The sequence below is a fragment of the Lynx canadensis genome, chromosome B3 (assembly GCF_007474595.2).
Source record: "Lynx canadensis isolate LIC74 chromosome B3, mLynCan4.pri.v2, whole genome shotgun sequence".
Taxonomy (NCBI): Eukaryota; Metazoa; Chordata; class Mammalia; order Carnivora; family Felidae; genus Lynx; species Lynx canadensis.
The window spans coordinates 114,519,103-114,539,504 of record NC_044308.2 but is presented as its reverse complement, the minus strand read 5'-3'; the positions used below and the strand labels follow the sequence as shown (position 1 = coordinate 114,539,504).

Sequence of the window (20,402 nt, the reverse complement as noted above, 5' to 3'; positions counted from 1 at the left end):
AACCCTTGTCATCTGTAGGCTCACCCTTCTCTAATAGGCATTATCTGCTCCTACTCCCAGGCTGTCTTTCTATCCCAGGACCCCAAAAAGGCTTTGAGTTCCCCTCCCCTTGGAGTTGGGTTATGATGTACACAAGAAAACAGATGAATTTAAAGGTTACCTGAGCTCCTGGTGGTTTAGGACCACCTGGCCCTTACTGGTGTTAAGTCCACGGTGCCTTCCATGGCCCAAGAAGGTGGTGTCCCTGGAGTTTCCGGGCCTTTGCATCTGATTTCCTTTCAGTCGTCTTGTTGCCAAAACCTGCGTCCTGTGTCTGTTTGCCCGGCACTCACTGAGCATGAGGCCTCCGCTTTCCCAGAGGTGCCAGTGCCCAGCTTTCTGGACATTCTGTGCATGCTGGCTTGATCCTGAAGTCTTGCCCTTCATGCAGTAGGGGTCCCTGAGTCTTCTCTAATGTTCTTTGGGCTTTGAGCCAGGAGCAGATTCTGTAGGCCCCTTTGTTTCTCAGTCAGCACCTTATTCTGGACTCCCAGCTTTGAATACCTGCATCTCCTAAGATCCTGGCAAATCCAACCTGAGAGCCTGAGCCTTGGGGACCCCAGGGCCTCCACTTGGGAGTGTAGGCTTGGCATGAATTTTTCTCCCCTCTTTACCTGAGCTGACCGTTTTGACTGTATCAGTCATCACATTAGTTACTTCCCAACGTGCATGGTTGGCCTCAAACTCTGGTCCTTCTCCAAGGGCCCCGGTTCAGCCACCAAGATCTCTCTTCGGGCTCACTTGACCTGTGGGACCCGGCATGGGCTGGCAGAGGATGAGGAGGAAGATGTGGACTGAAAGCCTCAGGGGCTGACTTCCTGCTGGTAGAGCTGCAGGGCGGGAGCTCCTGCTGCCCAGGGCTGACCGTGACACCCACGCCCTTTCTTGTTGCCAGGCGGAGACAGCAGCCAATCGCATCTGCAAGGTGTTGGCCGTCAACCAGGAGAACGAGCAGCTTATGGAAGACTATGAGAAGCTGGCCAGCGATGTGGGTACCTCTTGAGTTCCCCCAGCTGGCTCCGGCAGGGCTCTGCTACCCCACCCCGGGAGAAGAGGGAGTCCCCAGAGCCTGTACCTCCAGACCCATCCCTGGGGTACAGTCCCAGGCTGGGCGTAGTCCTTGGTCCCAGCACAGCTGACCCAGGGCAGAGGTGGGGCTCATCTCTAGGCTCCAGAAAGCCGAGTCGTAGGCTGTGTTTCTTGCCAACAAAGAGTGAGCCCGGGAAACTTTTCACCTCTCTGGGTCTTGGGTTTTTTCCCCTTGCCAAGTGAGAGCTAAGCCAAGGGATCTCAAGGGCCTTTCTAGCCTGGTATACTGTTGTTCTGTGAGTTGTTTGGCCTAGAAAAACAGTATGCCTGGTTCTGAGAGGATGTGATCTGGAGATGGGATCAGTGCTGCCTCAGTCTCGCTAAGCAGCTGGGCCCACCCAGGGGACAGGAGGAGACAGGGCTGGGTTTGCTGTTCTGCCGTTGACTATATTTGGGGTAGGGCTCCACTTGCCTAAAAGAATTCAGCCTTCTGAACAGCTCAGCCCAGCCTCTTGGTGGATCTGCCATCCAGCATAGTAAGAACGCAGGTGCCAGGTGTAAGCCCAGCTCTGCCATTCCAGCTTGGTCACCTTGGCAAGTCACATAACCTCATGGCGCCTCGGTTTACCTCTCTGTAACCTGGGGCAGGAGTCACAGCACAGAACCCCATGGGATCCCAATCCTCATTCCGATGAGTCCATCTGGGGGACACGCTGGCACCTTGCAGGTGCTCGTTCTGTTTCCTGTCACCCATTCCACTCCTCCTCCACTTTCTCCACCGTCATCACCTCATCCAGGCTGTTCCCTGCCTGTGCCCCAGAAGCCAGCCTCTTCCTTTTTGAGTCAGAGGCCCACATTCCAGAATTCTAGATCCCGGCTGACAAGGGCCTCAGGAAGCGGCTGTTATGGCTGTTACCTCCCCGGGACAGAGGACACCGAGGCCCAGCCAGCTGGTGGGGCTGGACCCAGAGCTCGGGTCTCCTCCTGGTCTGGCTGACTTCCTACCAGGTCCACGGTTCTTCCTTGGGCAGAGCTTGAGTTAACCCCTTCCCCTGGGAGAGAAGAGGCTGGTGGCCAGGCTGCATGAAGCCTGTGACTCTCCTGGAGCCTGGCCTCTACTGCCGGGGAGTGGTAGCTGGGAGGGGACATGCTGTCAGGAGAGACATCCCCCGGCTCCCCCTGTCAGGGAAGGGGCCAAAAGGCCGTAGGAGGGAAGGGAGGCAGCCCCGGGCCCCCCTCCCAGCATCCTCACGCCCTCCGCGTGCCCCTCCCCCCAGCTGCTGGAGTGGATCCGCCGCACCATCCCGTGGCTGGAGAACCGGGCGCCGGAGAACACCATGCACGCCATGCAGCAGAAGCTGGAGGACTTCCGGGACTACCGGCGTCTGCACAAGCCACCCAAGGTGCAGGAGAAGTGCCAGCTGGAGATCAACTTCAACACACTGCAGACCAAGCTGCGTCTCAGCAACCGGCCCGCCTTCATGCCCTCCGAGGGCAGGATGGTCTCGGTGAGCGCCGGGGAGCCGGAGCTGCTTCCGGCCGAATGCGGCACTGTGGGCGGGACAGGGCGGGATGGGCTTCCTTCCACCTGCATACGCTGTTCCAGAAATCGTTTCTCCCTTCCAGATTGCCACCCAGACTCAAGCCCCCTGTCTCCTGACCATCCCAGGTCAGACCTGTCCTGCCAGACCCCTGAATATCCACCCGGGCCTCCCAGCACCCCCTCCCCCCACCTTAGAAAAGCATCTCTGCAAACTAAGTGCTTCTTGACATATTGAACCAAAGAGGGCGTAATTCAGTAGCAATTAGGGTGATTTTTACTTTTTTAAACATTTTATTACTTTATTTATTTGAGAGAGAGAGAGAGGATGTGAGCATGAGCAGGGGAGGGGCAGAGAGAGAGACAAGGGGAGAAAGAATCATAAGCAGGCTCCACTCTTAAGTGCCAAGCTGACCCGGGGCTCGAGCCCACGACCTTGGGATCATGACCTGAGCCCAAACCAAGAGTCAGATTCTCAACCAACTGAGCCACCCAGGTGCCCCTCTGTAAAATCTTTTTTAAGCACTTAAAAAAAAATGTGTTACCTTAAACAAGTAATGAGTTGGTGGTTTTTTTTTGTTTTTGTTTTTTTTTTTTTGGTAGGATATTTCAAAGATACAAATCTGCTAAATACAGAAAATAGAAATTACTCATAATCTTAACTATCCAATATCAACTTAAAAATGTTTTTTGAAATAAAGTGTCTTTTGGAAAAGATTCTTTTACTCTATGTAAATAGGATTTTTTAAAAAATGTATTTATTTTGAGAGAGAAAGAGTACAAGTGGAGGGAGGGGCAGAGAAAGAGAGGAGGGAGAATCCCAAGCAGGCTCTGGGTCATCAGCACGGAGCCGATGTGGGGCTTAATCCACAAATCCCTTGAGATCATGACCTGAGCCGAAGTCAGAAGACACTTGGGGCGCCTGGGTGGCTCAGTCAGTTAACTGTCCAGTTCTTGATTTCGGCTCAGGTCATGATCTCATGGTTTGTGAGCCCTGCATCTGGCTCCACGCTGACAGTGTGGAGTCTGCTTGGGATTCTCTCTCTCTCCCTCTCTCTCTGTCCTTCTTGCACTGTCTCTGTCTCAAAAAGAAATAAAATAAACTTGGGGAAAAAAAAGGAGTTGGACACTTAACAAACTGAGCCACCCAGGCGCCCTACGTAAATATGATTTTTGAGGGAATTCTAAAGCATGTTTTACTTAATAAGCTGCTTTAAAAAAAAACAAAAACAAAAAAACTAAGGGGTGCCTGGGTGGCTCAGTAGCTTAAGCATCCAACTTTAGCTCAGGTCATGATCTCACTGTTCACGAGTTCAAGCCCCATGTCGGGCTCTGTGCTGACAGCTCAGAGCCTGGAGCCTGCTTCAGATTGTGTGTGTGTGTCTCTTTCTCTGCCCCTCCCCGCTTGTGTTCTCTCTCTCTCTCCCTCTCTCTCACAAAAGTAAATAAAACATTAAAAAATATTTTAAAAACCCAACTAACATTATATTGTGAATGGCTTTCCAAGTTGTTAAATTATCTTCATTTTTGTTACTTATGTTATTTCCCCTTCCTTCTTGCCCTCTCTCAGACTCAGGGAGAAATGTTATGAGACAGACAAACATGCAAAAGAAAATTTAAAAACCCACCAAGATAGAGCTTTTGGCCTTCAAAATGAGAAATCATGAGAAGGCATGGACATAAAAGGGAAGGGCAGGGAACGGCCAAGCCAGCAAACAGCATTGGAAGCCGGCAGGATCCCAGGGAATCTGGAGGAAAGAAATAGGCCCTTTCCATTGTGTATGCACTTTGGAAAATTGCAGTCTTTTTATAGATTCCAGGCTGCATCTGCAGCTTTTAGGTGGCCAGAGCCTCAGCTGACCAGAGGGTGTTCTGTGCGAGTTAGAAGTGCCCCCTCTGGGTAGATGCGGCCTGTCCCCTGGGCCCCAGGTGGCGGGCAGGCTGGCTTCAGCCCACATGGGCCCAGCGGGCACGCTTGTGCTAATTGTAGAGACGACCCGGTAGGTGGCTCCCTGCCTGAAGGGCTGTGGGTTGTACTCAGCAGCCGCCACTGTCCTCAGGTGCGTGGCCAGCTCGCCCAGGCCAGGGTCCCTGCAGGCTCCAGGCTACTGCCCAGAGCCCATGAACAGATCCAGAAATGTGGGGAGGCCGTGAGGTTCCCATGCCTGCTTGCTTCATTCAGTTATTGTTCTTTTCCACTGGCTGGCCCTCCAGCCTCTGTGATTGGCCAGAATCCTGGGTCACAGAGGGCCTTGGGCTCTTCACAGAGCTGCACGCCCACAGCCCAGTAGCTGGGTGGCCCACGTGGACTTGGGCCTCACTCCCTGCCCGGGAGGCCTGGTGTCCAGAAGCCCAGGTTAACACCAGTAGAGGGCTGGGTGGGTACAACTGAGATGGGAAAGGGGCTTCTTCCAGAAGGCTTGGGGCAGCTCTGCGGGTCTTGGGGGCCAGGTGGGGCTGACCCCATGCCTCTCATCCCTACAGGACATCAACAATGCCTGGGGCTGCCTAGAGCAGGCAGAGAAGGGCTATGAGGAGTGGCTGCTGAACGAGATCCGGAGGCTGGAGCGGCTCGACCACCTGGCAGAGAAATTCCGGCAGAAAGCCTCCATCCACGAGGCCTGGACGGACGGTAAGGCCAGCCTGACCTCCTGCCTCCTGGAGGGTTTGACCCTCGTGCTCCGCTGACTGAATTGCCAGGCCACGACTCCTTTCTCTCCTGCTTTTTGGTTTGTTTTGCTTTGTGTCTTACTGGTTGCTTGATGTTAGACAAGTTCATCAGCCCTTTGGTTGCCTCAGTTTCCTCGTCTGTAAAATGGGGATAATCAGAGTATCAACTTCATAGGTTTATGAGAATTTGATGGATTACTACATCTGAAGCATCGAGAAGAGTTCCTGGCATGGTACGATGCTGTGTATGTGTAATTTGTTGATGGTTCTTGTCACCGTGATGATTTCTTCTTCCCTGAGTCCGTTAGGTTGGGGTTTGAATCCGGACTGTACCACCTAGAAGCAGAGTACATTTGGACCAGCAACTTCTGTAACATGCAGATGATCGTGTGTCCTCTCCTGTGTTAGCTTCCTAGGGCCACCAGAACAAATGACCACACACTGGCTGGCTTAACAGAAACGTGTTCTCTCACAGGTCAGGAGGGGTTCTAAGGGGAAGCGTCGGCAGAATTGATGCCTTCTGGAGGCTCTGAGCCGGAGGCCATCTGTGCTGCTTCCTGGCGTCTGGGGTTGCTGGCCATCCTTGGTGTCACTGACTTAGTTCAGTCCCTGCCTCCGTCCCCACATGGCTGCTTCTACGTCTCAGTGACGGAATTTCTCTTTCCTTTGCTAATAAAGACACCAGTCATTGGATTTAGTCGCCTCCCTAATCTCATATGACCTCATCTTAACTAATTGCATCTACAAAGACCCTGTTTTCTTTTTCCTTTTTTTTTTTTTTAATGCTTATTTATTTATTTTTGAGGGGGGTGGGAAGGGACAGAGAGAGGAAGAGAGAGAATCCCAGGCAGGCTCTGCACTCTCAGCACAGAGCCCGATGTGGGGCTCAAACTCACAAACAGTGAGGTCATGACCTGAGCCGAAATTCAGAGTCAGACGCTTAACCCGACTGAGCCACCCAGGTGCCCTGAGACTTTATTTTCAAAGAAGCCCAGATTCTGAGGTTCTGGGTTGACATGAGTTTTGGGGGACACTGTTCAACTCAGCATACCACCTCGTAGGATCGTTGTAGGCATAAGTATCACAAGTACCTTTTATGCTTAGATTAGTGCATGGCACGTAGAATGTACTCAGTAAATGGTAGCCCTGGATATTCTTCCTCCACTGCCTTCTGGCCCCCAATTATAGTGACCTAGAGCCTTTTCCCTGTTAGCACAAGTGTGTTTCCATTACTCCAACTCAGAGGCATTTGGGGCCATGTCTGGTGTCTGCTTGTTGACGGCCGAAGTTAACTCCAAAGAGAGAGAATCACACCTGGAATCGTCTTTTCCTCAGAACCTGGGCCAGGGCTGGAGAAGAATCCACGCCGCCCGCCTCCTAGGGTTCTGCAGCCACTTCGGCTGGAGCCCCTGTGGCAGACCCTATTGGCTGCTGGGGCACAATGTCCCCAGACTCCCCCATTGGGCTCCATTGGGCTCCTCCGATCTCAGGCTGGAGACGATTAGGGACAGCCGTACGCTGTGGCCACTCAGGGGCCGCCCGGCTTGGTAGGAGACGGGAGTGTGCTTGACTCAGCCTGAGGAGGTTGGGTTTTGCTCTGTGTTATAAGAACGCTAGGATGTGAGGTCGCTGTCCCCCCGCCCCCCGCCCCCCACATGCACGAAGTTCTTTATGTAGGTACGGATGGTGCAGAGTACTAGAAACTGTACCAGTTCACCCATGCGCTTCTATCGTGTCCTCTCCAGGGCCAAGGAACCGCTCACAGAAAGGTACAGAGCAGGGACCCCATCAGCTGGCCAGCCGCCGGCAAGGACATGAGAAGCGCCGGCACGCTGGCGGCAGATGCGGGCGCAGCCCCTGGGCAAAGCAGTCCGGTGACACACATCCCCACCTAACGGTGTTCTTGCCTGCTGACCTAGGAATTCTTGAGACTGTCTAAAGAATTAATCCTAAATGTGGGGAAATCACACGTCTGCGGATGGTTGCCATGAGACCCTCTATAGTAGCACAAGCCGAGGGCCCTGAATGCCACATGGTAGGGCGGCAGGTGGTTACACCACTGGTGGTTCGGCCACGTGATGGAACGCTGGCCACCGGAGGGGGCACGTGGGAAAGCTGGCGCCAAGGCAGAGACTCTGATGGTGTGCTGCTGAATGTTTGAAAAGCAGGAAACAGAATTTACATATACCCTATGGTCTTACCACAGCCTCCGTATAAGGAAAGACTGAAAAGGGGTAGATAGGTAGGCTCATCTGTAATTTTTTCCCCTAAACTTGTCATATTATTATTTGGACTTAAAGAAAAAGAAAGCGGAGGGGTGCCTGGCTAGCTCAGTCAGGGGAGCGTGCGACTCTTGATCTCACGATCTTGAATTTGAGCCCCACATTGGGTGCAGAGATGACTTAAAAATAAAATCTTAAAAAAAAAAAACAAAAAACAAAGGAAAGAGAAGTAGAGGGAAGGGAAGGAGGGCCACATGAGGCACACAGTCTCCGACCTCACGGCCCAGCTTTCGTTTGCTGAGCAGGGCAGAACATCCCTGGTGGACACAGACGTGGAAGGTGGGCGTGTGGGCAAGACCAGGGCAGCCCCAGTCTGGTACCGGGTGTTTCCCGAGACAGCTGGTGGACGTCATGTAGTGACAGCCCCAAGAGGTTCATTTCTCATCCCATCTCCTCCTGGAAAAGAGGGATCCAAGAAATGCAAGCCCTGCCCCACTCCTAAAGAGAGGGCAGTGTCCCTGACAGGGAATATTCTGGCCAGTGGTGGATTATTTGCAGAGGGCACTAGACATGCTGAGAAACTGAGACTAATTCAGGGGAGGGGTCCCTTGCAGGGCTGCTGGGGGCTAGCAACAATAGCTGGAGAAACTCTAAAGATGGGGTGCCCCTGAGGTGCCTGGCTCGTTTTTTCCTGGTTATACCATAGGGCATAGCCCTGCACAGCCTTTGTATGTAACTGCTCCTCATGGCCATGGAACATGTACCATGTTCCATGGAAGGTAGTAACTTCCCTTACCTGGCCCCGTAGGGGATGTTCAGTTGCACATCTGCTTTCTCGAACTGCAGATGATCGATAGCTATCTGGTGGACATCTTCTGGGGATGTACTCCCGGGAACGGGGCTCCTGGGGTCCCAAGGGGTGGACGGTTGGGGCCAAGAAGATGGGGGGCCCTGGCTTCCGCTTAGCCTTGTGTCCCTCTCTTTGAACCCAGGCAAAGAGGCTATGCTACGGCAGAAGGATTACGAGACCGCCACTCTCTCGGAGATCAAGGCCCTGCTCAAGAAGCATGAGGCCTTTGAGAGTGATCTCGCCGCCCACCAGGACCGCGTGGAGCAAATTGCCGCCATCGCGCAGGAACTCAAGTATGCGAGGCCCAGGGAGGGCTGGGGCTGCTGGGGGAAGTGGGGCGTGGCCGTGAAAAGTGAGGGGGCTGGGTACAGCCGGTGCCCCAGTGGGAAGGGCGTCAATACAGAGGATTCTGAGTATCCCCCAGGTGGAGAAGGAGCCTGTGACCCTTCCCGTGGAGGGTCTCTGGTCTTCCCTGTAAGTAGTGCAGGACCAGAGGATGACCATGTGCACTCTGAGCTCTCGCTGGGCCTCAGTGGCTCCCTGCCATTGGACATTGGGGGCAAGACTGTATCGCCTCCAGCTCAGGTGCAGGGGGGGCCTTAGAACGGGCCTTCATTCATCTCCCAGTGGTCCTCTGAAAGCCACGGAGTTGGGGGTGGGAGGGCACGTGGAAGGTCTTGGTGAAGGGAGCGCACCCATAGCCCCAGGGAGAAGAGAGCAGGCCGTGGAGGTAACCTGGGTCACCTGACTCTTCCTGTCTCTTCCCTTCCAGTGAGCTGGACTATTACGACTCACCCAGTGTCAACGCCCGGTGCCAAAAGATCTGTGACCAGTGGGACAATCTGGGAGCCCTAACCCAGAAGCGGAGGGAAGCTCTGGAGGTGAGGGCCCCTGAGGGAGATGGCAGCTCTGTGTGCCTCTTTGCTTTGGGCCAGAAGGTTCCACTGCGCTGCCTGGACCTGCCGTGGCCTGTTGAAGGTTCACCCTGGCGCTGGATTGGGCTTTGCCTTAATGGAGACGCCTCCTTTGTGGCCCTGACCATACCTCCCCCTCATTGTTCAGTGCACTTCACAGCCCAACCCCAGCCCTTGGAGAATTTTCCTATTTACAAACCAGACCGGGGGCCAGGCCGGGTGATTCCAATGTGGGATGGTCCGTAGACCCCACATTAAGAAGCAGTGTCCCAGAGAAAGTCTATTCTTTCGGTCTGACTTAGTCTGGTGCTTCCAGACTTGGACCCCTTGTGGCTGGCCGGGAGGACCTTGGGCGTTCAGGGGTGGGGGGAGCAGGGAGTGGCGATTCTGGATCTGACTCTGCTGCAACCCTTCTATCCACCCCCTCCCCTCAACTGCCATTCCTAGCGGACAGAGAAACTGCTGGAGACCATTGACCAGCTGTACCTGGAGTATGCCAAGCGGGCTGCACCCTTCAACAACTGGATGGAGGGGGCCATGGAGGATCTGCAGGACACCTTCATCGTGCACACCATCGAGGAGATCCAGGTGCGCTGCGGACCCCTCACCCCTGGAAGCTGCACCCCCACCAGACACCCGTGGAAGCCTCACTCTGCAAACCTTACTCCTGCATGACTGCTCTCTAGGGAGAGGATGGGGGAATGGAGATAGCGAGCAAGGAGTTGATAGGTTTGGAAAAATTGCATTTTATTTATTTTGACTAGGTAATTTATGCAGGTCGTGTAAAACCGAAAAGGTAAAAAGAATATACGATAAATTCTCCCTCCTACCTTTGTCCCCCAGCCCCGCAGTCTCTGCACATGCAGGCAAATAGATTTATTTATTAACACGTTCTTCCCCATACCCCTTTTTAACACAAAAAGTAGCTTTTGTTGGGTACTGTATTCTGAACCCTTTATCTTTAAATATTTTGGAGCTCATTGCATTGTAATAAACCACTTCCCCATTCTTTTATACAGCTGTGGTGTATTAGGTTTAAAAGATTTTGCAGAGGGAGAGCCTGGGTTGGGGGAGGTCACCTGGGGAGCAGACTTGTCCCCGACCTGACTGCGGGGCGGTGCGCACTCTAGGGTGGTCGCCCCTGACTTTACCAGCCACAGGCATGAAGCGGTTGCTTTAATGGCTCTGCCTTCACCTCCCCGTGGCCAGCCCTGCTCTCCTGGTTCTCAGCCATGAGCATCCTTGGTTGATGCACCAGGTCTCCCCGCTGGTGTGGGGCCATGCCTTCAGTGGCCTTCCCACCCACCTCTACCCTGGGACCTGTGGGGCTCCCGTAGTTCATCTTGCCCACACGAGGCACCAGTCACTGTGTTTCTCTTGTATCCAGGGACTGACCACAGCCCATGAGCAGTTCAAGGCCACCCTCCCTGATGCCGACAAGGAACGCCTGGCCATCCTGGGTATCCACAACGAGGTGTCCAAGATTGTCCAGACCTACCACGTCAACATGGCGGGCACCAACCCCTACACAACCATCACTCCTCAGGAGATCAATAGCAAGTGGGACCACGTGAGTCCAAGGGCTGGTGGGACATTGTGGCCGAGCCATTGCAAGTTTTATGAGGGCAGGGATTTTACCTTTTTTGTTGTTGATTTTCATTGATTCTATTTATTTATTTATTTCATCATTACATGGCAAGCGTTCATCTGCCAAGTTAATGAATGGCTGAATTTCTGGAACAGGTCAACATGTTCACTCTTGTTCTATTTACTGACTGGCCCCTTCCCTTCATGGCTCCTCCATTCCCTGATCTGAAGAATGGGGCAGGTGGCTGGTCCATTCCCAAGGTTCTGTGATTGTTCCCACCCCAGGTGCGGCAGTTGGTGCCACGGAGGGACCAGGCCCTGACGGAGGAGCATGCCCGCCAGCAGCACAATGAGAGGCTACGCAAGCAGTTCGCAGCCCAGGCCAATGTCATCGGGCCCTGGATTCAGACCAAGATGGAGGTAAGTCCCATCATGGGAGGCAGGGATAGGGGTTTCCACCCCTTCCCAGCACCATCCCAGCCAGTCAGGCTTGCCCTGTCTCCTCCTTGGCGAGACTCGTGGAGGAATGCATTCCTAAATAGGTTCAAGATTGGTCTGCTGCCCTACAGAGGGTGTGGAGCCTGTCAGGGAAGGCCGGTGGGTTGGTCCCAATGTCTGGTTCAGGAGCGAAGACCTGCACATGGATGCCACTGAAGAGCCACCTGAGAAAGTCCCACGGAGGGATGAGTGCCTGGGGAACTGACTAGCTTACTTCGGCTTATTTGGCTAACCAGGCCTCCCTTCCTCTTGAGCAAAGAGCAGGATCTTTCCAGAGAGAGAACCGAGGCTCAGGCAGGCATAGAACTTTTTATTGAATCGTTGGGCCAGATATTGGGGTTCTGTAGATCAGGGAAGGGGGCCCTGCTAGGGTTAGAGCATGGTGTCCCTCCGAGCTCCTTGAGGGCAAAGACCATCTCGAGGTCATGTTTGTGTCTCTCCTGTACCCCAGCCCTATCTGCTTAGCACATTGTGCATAGTAGGTGCTCAGGAAATATTTGCTGGGTCGAATTGAGCGCACAGAAAGGGCTTTTACAAATGTTTGTTTACATGGATGAAGGACAGACAGGAAGGGGGATTAGGCCTGGCCCATGGGGCAGGTGGGATTGAGGCAGGCCAAGGCAGGCATAGCCACTGAGGAGGTAAGTCCGGTGCTCTGAGGCTGTGAAGAATCTGGCTCCCTGGGCACAGAGAGAGTCCCTGAGATGGGTGACAGTTGGGAACAGGCTTGGGCGGGGAGTTTGAATGGCAAGCAGAGGAATGAGCATTTAGGTTAGCAACTGACCTTGCAGCCCCTTTCTGAGGTTGAGAGCTACTTGAGAGACAGGAAGTATTTCATCTGATGATGACAGTGTTTTTCATACCCCTTTATGATGCTATTTCCATGCCAAAGTGCATCCCTGCTGAATGTGTCTTGCTCTCGGCTTACTAATTACCACTGACGGGTTCCCTCGTGCTGGAGTAGGAACTGAGGAATCATCTGAGGGGCTGACTGATGACCTAGGCACCCCAGTCCTTACCCTAGGGGCGCAGAGCGGGGTAGTCTGACCAGGGCTTCCTTCTGGGTGAGCAGGAGATTGGGCGGATCTCCATTGAGATGCACGGGACCCTGGAGGACCAGCTCAGCCACCTGCGGCAGTATGAGAAGAGCATCGTCAACTACAAGCCCAAGATCGACCAGCTGGAGGGCGACCACCAGCTCATCCAGGAGGCTCTCATCTTCGACAACAAGCACACTAACTACACCATGGAGGTGGGTGGCACCGACTCTGCTCCTCCAGGAAGGGAGCCCCGGATCCCATTCTGCTCCCTGCCCCCTGGACTGGGGCAAGGGACAGTTACTCATCTTCCAAGGAAGCTAGCTGGTCATACTAGGAGGACAGACTCTTTGGAGTGAGGGGATACACACTGCTTCTCACTCCTAGAGCTCGGGGTCTTCAGTCCTCAGGGCCTTCTGATTTTCCAGGGAGCTTGTTGAGTTTGCAGACTTTCAGGCTCCATCTCCAGAATTTGATTCACGAGGTCTGGGGTGGGGTTGAGGAATCAAAATTTTTAACAAGCACCCTGGTGATTCAGATGCGGGTGGTCTCCAAACACTGGCTTAGGCACCTGCTTTCCAGGCGATGAATTGTTCGGGCCATGAAGGCACGTACGTGAGGTCACAGAGCAGGATATACGGGGAATTACCCAGGCTTTGTTCTTTAATCCTTCCCTCTACCAAACCTGCCCTCCTTTCTGACCTGACCCACGCTGTCAGTTCTGGTCTCTGCTGTCCCAGGCAGAGGCCACCGCCCTGCCTGAACTTCCCTGCTCATCATCTGGGTTCTCTGTCCTAGAGAGTGTGTTGTCCTTGTCCTGGTGATGCTGTAAATCTGGACAGAAGGCTGGATTTGATTGCTTGGGCCATTTTGACAGTTGGGGGAAGGGAGTAGCCATGAGCGGCCTGGGTCCGGGCCTGGGGGGGGGGGCCCTTTGATGACAGGCCCCTCATGCACCCCTAGCACATCCGTGTGGGCTGGGAGCAGCTCCTCACCACCATCGCCAGGACCATCAATGAGGTGGAGAATCAGATCCTGACCCGAGATGCCAAAGGCATCAGCCAGGAGCAGATGAACGAGTTCCGAGCTTCCTTCAACCACTTTGACCGGGTGAGAGCCCCTGCACTTAGAGCAGCCCCCAACCCTTGCCCCAGGGCCCTGGAGGGCACTGCCCAGGGGATGGGCGGCCATGCCGGGCCAGTTCCTGGGCAGGAAGTGCTGTCAACCTGTCCTGGTGTCCTGTGAATTTCCCTGCTTTTCTGAAGCAAGAGTTGATGTAGTGGGTAGAGACAGGCTGTTTGGCCCATGACGCTTGCTCTTCTGCCATGAGGGGTCAGCCCTTGGGAGCAAGGCTACCGTGGCCTTAAGGGCAGGCCTGATGTCCCCTGGCTGTGGGTACTATCACTTGCCTCTGCCTCAGGACAGAGGAGCAGAGGCTTCCTCCCCACCGCACCCCCCATCCCCACCCCACAGCCTTCAGGAGACGCTATGGGGGTGTCAGTGATGTTAGGTCATGGGTTCTCATCCTAGCTCAGGGACAGGCTGGGTTCTGTGTGGGCTGCCCCTCCCAGTGCCCTGGGGCTCCGGGGCGGCCAGAGGGGTGGAAGCATGGGGCCAGGTGCTGCCCACCACCTCTGCCTGCTTCCCTGTCCTCCAGCCTCCTGGGTGAGGTGGGTGAGGCCCTCTTAGAAAGCCGGGTCTGGGCATTGGGGCTGGGGTGGGCTGGGCACCCCCACGGCTCACCGTGCTCCCCTCTGGCCTGCTTCCCAGAGCAGGGCTGTGTGCGCCAGGGAGAGGGCACCCTCTGGACCTGGTCCGTGTGTCTAACCGTGTGCACTTTTATTTCCCCTCCTCCCCTGCCCCTTCCACCCTCCACCCTCTCCGTCCGCATGCCTTTGTCCCTGTGTCTCCCCACACACACCACCCTCCACCCGGGGCATGGCCCACCCCCCTCCCCTCACGGCCTCCACCTCCCTGGCACCGCATGGCTCGCTGCCTGGCGCACGGCGGCCCCAGGATCACTCCGGCACGCTGGGTCCCGAGGAGTTCAAAGCCTGCCTCATCAGCTTGGGTTATGATATTGGCAACGACCCCCAGGTACTCGCCTCCTGCATGGAGCACGCTCAGGGGTGGCATCCGGGGCGAGAAATAACGCGTTTCTCCTTTTTCTTTTCTCTCTCTGTCTGGATCTCCCTGTCTTCCCTTTCCTGTGGGCCTCGGGGCTCGTCTTCTCCTGCTGTCCCGGCCTGGCCTGCGTCGGGCTCCTACCTCTGACCTCTGCCCTTGGTTGTCTTTCGTGGGAACCTGCTCGGGGCCCACCTTCCTCTCTCCTCGTTGCCCTCCATCCTGTGGACCAACTTTTGTACCTCCCTATTCTTTCTCCTCCCTGTGGATGTGTCTCTTCCTGTGTTCCTTTTCCCCTCCAAACCTCCCAACCGTATACCTTGACCTTCCCTCTGGCCATCTGTTCCCTGTCTTCCTGGCCCCGGGCCGGCTCTTCCTCCTCCTGCCTCTGACCCTCGCTACTGCCCCACAGAAGAAGACAGGCATGATGGACACGGATGATTTCCGCGCCTGCCTTATCTCCATGGGTTACAACATGGTAATGTAAACCCCACCCTCTGTTCTGGCGAGGGCCAGCCAGTTGGCCAGAGAAGCCAAGTCCTGGCCAGGGCAGGCTGGAGGCCCCAGGCTAGGGGCTGCTCTCCTCAGAGGGCCCTCAAGATTCTGGTCGGTGGGGAAGATGGCGCCCTGAAGTCTGGGCCCGGCCTCGTGGCCTGTGCGTGTCCCCGAGGCCTGGCCTTCTCCCCTCTGTCTCGGTGCTGGCGTTGTCTTTTGGTACTTACTGTGGAGATGGGCTTTTTCACTCCCATGGCAGATGGCGGGGCTGACCCCAAGGCCAGCAGGAAGGACTGGTAGTTTGGCCTTCCTGGCCCCGAGTTGGCTCTGCTTCGTCTTTTCGTGAAGCAAGAGATTTCTGTCTCTGCCCTGGTGGGGGCTCCAGCCACGCCTGCCGCCCCTTGGCCTTCACAACTTTCTCAGTGGTCTGCTCCCACACAGGCCTTCTGAGCAGAGCAGGGGCCTACCTGGGCGGCCGGGCAGCTCCTGAGCCATGATGCAGAGCGCAGAGCTTGTGGGCTGCCCAGGGCAGAGCAAGGTCGCAGGCGTGTCTATGTGGGGAGCCCAGGAGTAAATCCCAGCTCCAGCTTGGGGACCAGGGGAACCCTGCAGGCCTGTCGTAAGGGTTAAATGAAGGAACTTCCCTGAATGCTGGGCACACAAAGTACGTCTGACACACAAAGTACGGGGTGGAGGGGAGAGCACAGGCTGTGGAGGCAGACCATCCAAGTTCAAGTCCCAACTCTACTACTTACTGGTCGTGTGACCTTGAGCAAGTCTCCAAGCCCGTCCGGGCCTCGGGTTTCTCATGTGGAAGCCTGATGGAAATAATAAATGCCCGTGTCCTATGGTCGTGGTGAGGGTTAAGTGAGATGAAACGTGTGTGGTGGTTAGAGTAGCGCCTGGTGTGCAGTGGTTGTGATTACAGCTGTGACCGGCATTATCAGCATTTGCTCCCCCGGGAACCTGCAGGGGGGCGGGAAGCCTGAACCGGGTCTCCACTCCTAGATGTTGTGTCCCTGTCATGCCCTCAGGACAGCCCAGGTTAGGTCAGAGGGCCGCTGTGCCCCACCTCTGACAGCCTCAGGCTACTCTGAGCCTCCTGGGGCTTCAGGACCATAGGAGAGATTCCCAGCGGGCTGTGGCAGAGAGGCTGACAGGCCTGGGGTTGGCTCTTCTCTCCAGGGAGAGGCAGAATTTGCCCGCATCATGAGCATTGTGGACCCCAACCGCCTGGGGGTAGTGACGTTCCAGGCCTTCATCGACTTTATGTCTCGGGAGACGGCCGACACGGACACAGCAGACCAAGTCATGGCCTCCTTCAAGATCCTGGCTGGGGACAAGGTGGGTCTGCTATGGCGTGGGCACCGTGCAGGGGCCACTCTGATCTGGAGGGGAGGCCACTTGCACCCCATAGCCTCTTCCTCCCACTGGGGCCTCCCAGTGCTGTCCACTTCTACCCATTTCTGTAATGCCTGGGCATCTGCTAAGGTGTTAGGACACATATTAGCTTAAAGGGGTCTCCTGCCAGGACGTGGGACTCCTTCACACTTGGGATGGAGTGATGAGTGGCAGAGGTGGGTAGAGTGGGGGTCGGGGGGGTATGGTTCTGAGTGATGTAAGGGTGATGTCACCCTTACATCACTCTGGGCATAGGTGTGGAAGGTTGGAGGGGAGCAGGAGGGAAGCATGTCTCGCATTTGTCTACCCCAAGCAGCAATCCGTTTTGGTTTCCAAATTTCCCAAGTTCCCTGCCTGGCAGTGGAAAAGTGGGAGCACCAGGGGAAACTAGCAAAGCAGGGATTCTAGAGGCCAGATTTCCTTTAATCCTTAATGCCATCCTTTCCTTTCAGACGGGAAAGATTCAGTTATAAAAAACGAAAGCCAATAGGGATTTATGATTTTGGAAATGCCTCAATCCATAAGGGAAAAAAGACTGAACCTATAGAGGTTCCTAAAGGTCTGATTTAAGTTCAGGGACACCTTATCAGAGTCATACCTAGAGCTGGAATGACCTTCAGAAACCACCTTGTTGAAGTGACTCTGGGGCCTGGTCTCCTGACTTCTGGAGGGATCTGATCAACCCCACCGTCCTTGAAACTGGTTCCTAGGGGACTCTGGCAAGGAGTAGGGCATGGGGCTAGGGGCCCACCTTGTGGGTCAGATCCTGTGAGTGAGCCCTTCTGGAGCATGAAGCTCCCAAGAGAAGCAGCTTCCAAGGAGGCCTGTCATGGGCAAGCAGATAACCTGGTCCGGGAGCCAGGCCGGGTGGGGGCGGGGGCAGGCCCAAGACCTGCCAACGCGGTGGAGGAGACAGCAGCCGGGTGTCAAACTTGGATGCTCACTGTATTTGCTGAAATGACACGACCTCCACAGAGCCCACCTTGAGTGGGTGTGGGGTCCCCTGTCTTCCACCAGAGTACCTGCTGGTGTTGATCCTGCCCATGGTTCCTGCAGACTAGAGTGGTACATGAAATTACAGGTGCAGTTCCCACTTGGAATTAGCTTGGAAGCGGGCCAAAGTCGGTGTTGAAATGGCAAACAGGAGATTTTAAATGCCTGTGTATTTCGTGGTGTATATGTATGCCTGTGTATGCATAATAAACACACGTGTATACTTGGTGTACACGTGGATATGTGTGCACACACATGCCTGCGTATCCAGAAGCGGGAGGGCGGGGCACTTCCTGCCGCCCTGAGTGAGGGTCCCGGCCGCCCCGCCCGCTCTCTCTGCAGAACTACATCACCGTGGACGAGCTGCGCCGAGAGCTGCCGCCGGATCAGGCGGAGTACTGCATCGCCCGGATGGCCCCCTACACCGGCCCCGACGCCGTGCCCGGTGCTCTGGACTACATGTCCTTCTCCACGGCGCTGTACGGCGAGAGCGACCTCTAACCCGCCGGCCCCGGCCAGCGCCCTCGCCCTGCCCGCTGTGCGCCCCCGCCCTGCGCCCCCGCTGCTCCCCCCCCCGCCACCCCAGCCCGGGTTTGGTCTCCTCGCGCAGCCTCGAACCCTCGAACCGGGCGAGCCGGGACCCACGTGGCGTCGAGCCGCCCTGCCCGCAAAGTGACAGTTTACAAAATTATTTTCTGCAAAAAAAAGAAAAAAAAAAAGTTACATTAAAAAAAGTAAAAACAAAAAACAAAAAAAAAACACCAAAAAACCACATATTTTATTATAGAAAAAGTATTTTTTTCTCCACCAGACTTCAATGGAAAAGAGGAAAAATTAACTGTTTGCACCGAAATGTTTTGTTTTGTTGTGACGTAGGAAAATAACCAAGCACAATGTTATATTCCATACTTTTTATCGATTTTTTTTTCCCTCTCTGTATCATCTGCTGTATTCATTTTGCCAATCTCATGTCCACCTTGATGTGGGAGTGGGGGTGGGGGTGGGGGGATCTTGTCAAAAGGCACATTGGTGCATGTGTGTTTGCTAGCTCACTTGTCCATGAAAATATTTTATGATATTAAAGAAAATCTTTTGAAATGGCTGTTTTCTAAGGAAGAGAATTTATGTGGCTTGTCTTCTCGTTTTTAAGTCCAGAAGTGTGGTTAGGTTCTTTATCAGCACACACTATTTTCCCTTTAATTTTAATATTGCCTATTAAAAATGGTCAGAACAAGATCGGAGAGTGTGGACAACTTTGGTATTGCTTGTCACACACCATATTAAAGCGACAGCGTTCCCATGACCGCTTTTTGCTTGCTCCTTGCTTACTGTTTTCCAGAAGTGTGTGTGTGGGGTCAAGGATGATGGGGGCCACCTGTACCCAACCTTAATATGTTTATGACCTTGGCATAGTCAATCCAAGAGTTAGACACTTTACTGAAAGAGCCACCCAGGCGACCCCCTTTATTTTAAAAGGTGGTTTCCTCGGAAGGCTCCTGTGAGTTGAGAATAAGGTCACAGATGTGACCCATTAAAGGAAGGGGCCATTTAATGATAAGTCCTACCTTTGTTTTCTGTGGCATGAAACAGCTCTGTGACATCTCTATGCCCCCCTTCCTTGTATCTTTGCTACAAGGGAATGCACTGAGGTCTCAAAAACCCCTCCCACCCCTTGCTATTCAAAATGTTCCACAGACAACAGCTGTCCAGCATCACCTGGGAGCTTGCTGGAAATACAGAGTCCCAGGCCCCACCCCAGACTTTAAGACTCAGAATCTGCATTTTTTTAAATGTTTATTTATTTTTGAAAGAGAGTACAAACAGGGGAGGGGCAGAGAGAGAGGGAGACACAGAATCCGAAGCAGGCTCCCGGCTCTGAGCTGTCAGCACAGATCCCAATGTGGGGCTCAAACCCACGAACTGTGAGATCATGACCTGAGCCAAAGTCGGACGCTTAACTGACTGAGCCATGCAGGCACCCCATAATCTGCATTTTAACAAGATCCCCAGGGGATCTGTGTGCACTGCTGTGGCTTCTGTAGTTTTTTCTCCTTACCTGTCTCTCCTCCCTGAGGCTTTTACTTCAAGTACAGGGAGTAAAGACAATTAGTGATCATACCAGTAATAGTGCAGTAGACTGCCATTTCCCAAATGGGTAAACTGCACTACAGTTCCCTTATCTGTTAAGTGGGAATAATAGTGCTTTTGGAAAGCCATCACGGTAACACATAGAGCTCCAAGAATATTAGAACATTTTGGAATACTCACTTCCCAGGGAAGGAGGCAAGAAGGCCATTCAGAAGGAAGGACCTGGGGTAGAGGTTGGCATTTGCTTTGGGAAACATTCCTGCCAGTGTTACCACTGGCTGGTAAAAAGTCCAGAAAATGCTCAGCGTCGGTCTGCTGTGGGTATAGCTGCACGGGGAGAGCCGTGGAACAAGGCCAGAGGCTGGTCTCGGAAGGTCAGAGTCCTTTGAGAGAGGCCAATACATAAGATGGCTTCTTTTAGCTATTTATACGCAAGTCTAACCAAGGGTACAGTGGGACAGGAGTTGAAGAGAAGGGGAAATCGTTCCAACCAGAAAGTTTCCTAAACCTGGGGTGCAAGCACTTTACCATACCACAGTTTCCAGAGGTACAATCAATCAACCTTTTCACTGCTTGCTTTAAAAAAGAAATTGTGTAAGAGTCCTTTCAATGCAAGTATGCTTACTGAGTTATTCCACATCCTTTCGAGAAATTCCCTTATTTGATTTTTTCAATATTCAAGCGTGCTTGTATGTGGGCAAATGACTATAGTTACTTTAATGTTCAATCTGTTAAAGAGATAAAAATTTTAAAACCTGTTTCTTAAGCTTTTTAGGTCACCACACTTGTCTTAATATATTGACAATATGATTTTTTCTGTAAAAGTAAAAACACTCTTGCTTGTCCTAATCATTCATACATCTTAAGTTAACCACCCACAAACAACCCCGTTTAAATTTCCCAAAATAATTAAGT

At 53.7% G+C, this 20,402-nt stretch overlaps 1 protein-coding gene across 8 annotated transcripts in view; it reads left to right on the top strand.

Moving 5' to 3' along the window:
• The window catches only part of ACTN1 (actinin alpha 1), a 96,759-nt gene extending 78,653 nt beyond the window's left edge, over window positions 1-18,106 (top strand). For 3 of the 8 annotated variants that reach the window (XM_030319400.1, XM_030319394.1, XM_030319402.1), the window contains exons 9-22: window positions 935-1,027; window positions 2,346-2,576; window positions 5,093-5,240; window positions 8,493-8,643; window positions 9,123-9,231; window positions 9,712-9,852; window positions 10,652-10,834; window positions 11,137-11,271; window positions 12,422-12,601; window positions 13,350-13,496; window positions 14,403-14,483; window positions 14,923-14,988; window positions 16,191-16,349; window positions 17,742-18,106. In XM_030319400.1, coding sequence (XP_030175260.1) covers window positions 935-1,027; window positions 2,346-2,576; window positions 5,093-5,240; window positions 8,493-8,643; window positions 9,123-9,231; window positions 9,712-9,852; window positions 10,652-10,834; window positions 11,137-11,271; window positions 12,422-12,601; window positions 13,350-13,496; window positions 14,403-14,483; window positions 14,923-14,988; window positions 16,191-16,349; window positions 17,742-17,900 — 1,983 coding nt within the window. In that variant the 3' untranslated portion in view covers window positions 17,901-18,106. The remainder of the gene's footprint in view (window positions 1-934; window positions 1,028-2,345; window positions 2,577-5,092; window positions 5,241-8,492; window positions 8,644-9,122; window positions 9,232-9,711; window positions 9,853-10,651; window positions 10,835-11,136; window positions 11,272-12,421; window positions 12,602-13,349; window positions 13,497-14,402; window positions 14,484-14,922; window positions 14,989-16,190; window positions 16,350-17,741) is intronic. The other 5 variants (XM_030319401.1, XM_030319396.1, XM_030319399.1 and 2 more) reach the window with 3 other exon arrangements.
• The last annotated feature ends 2,296 nt before the right edge of the window (window positions 18,107-20,402 follow it).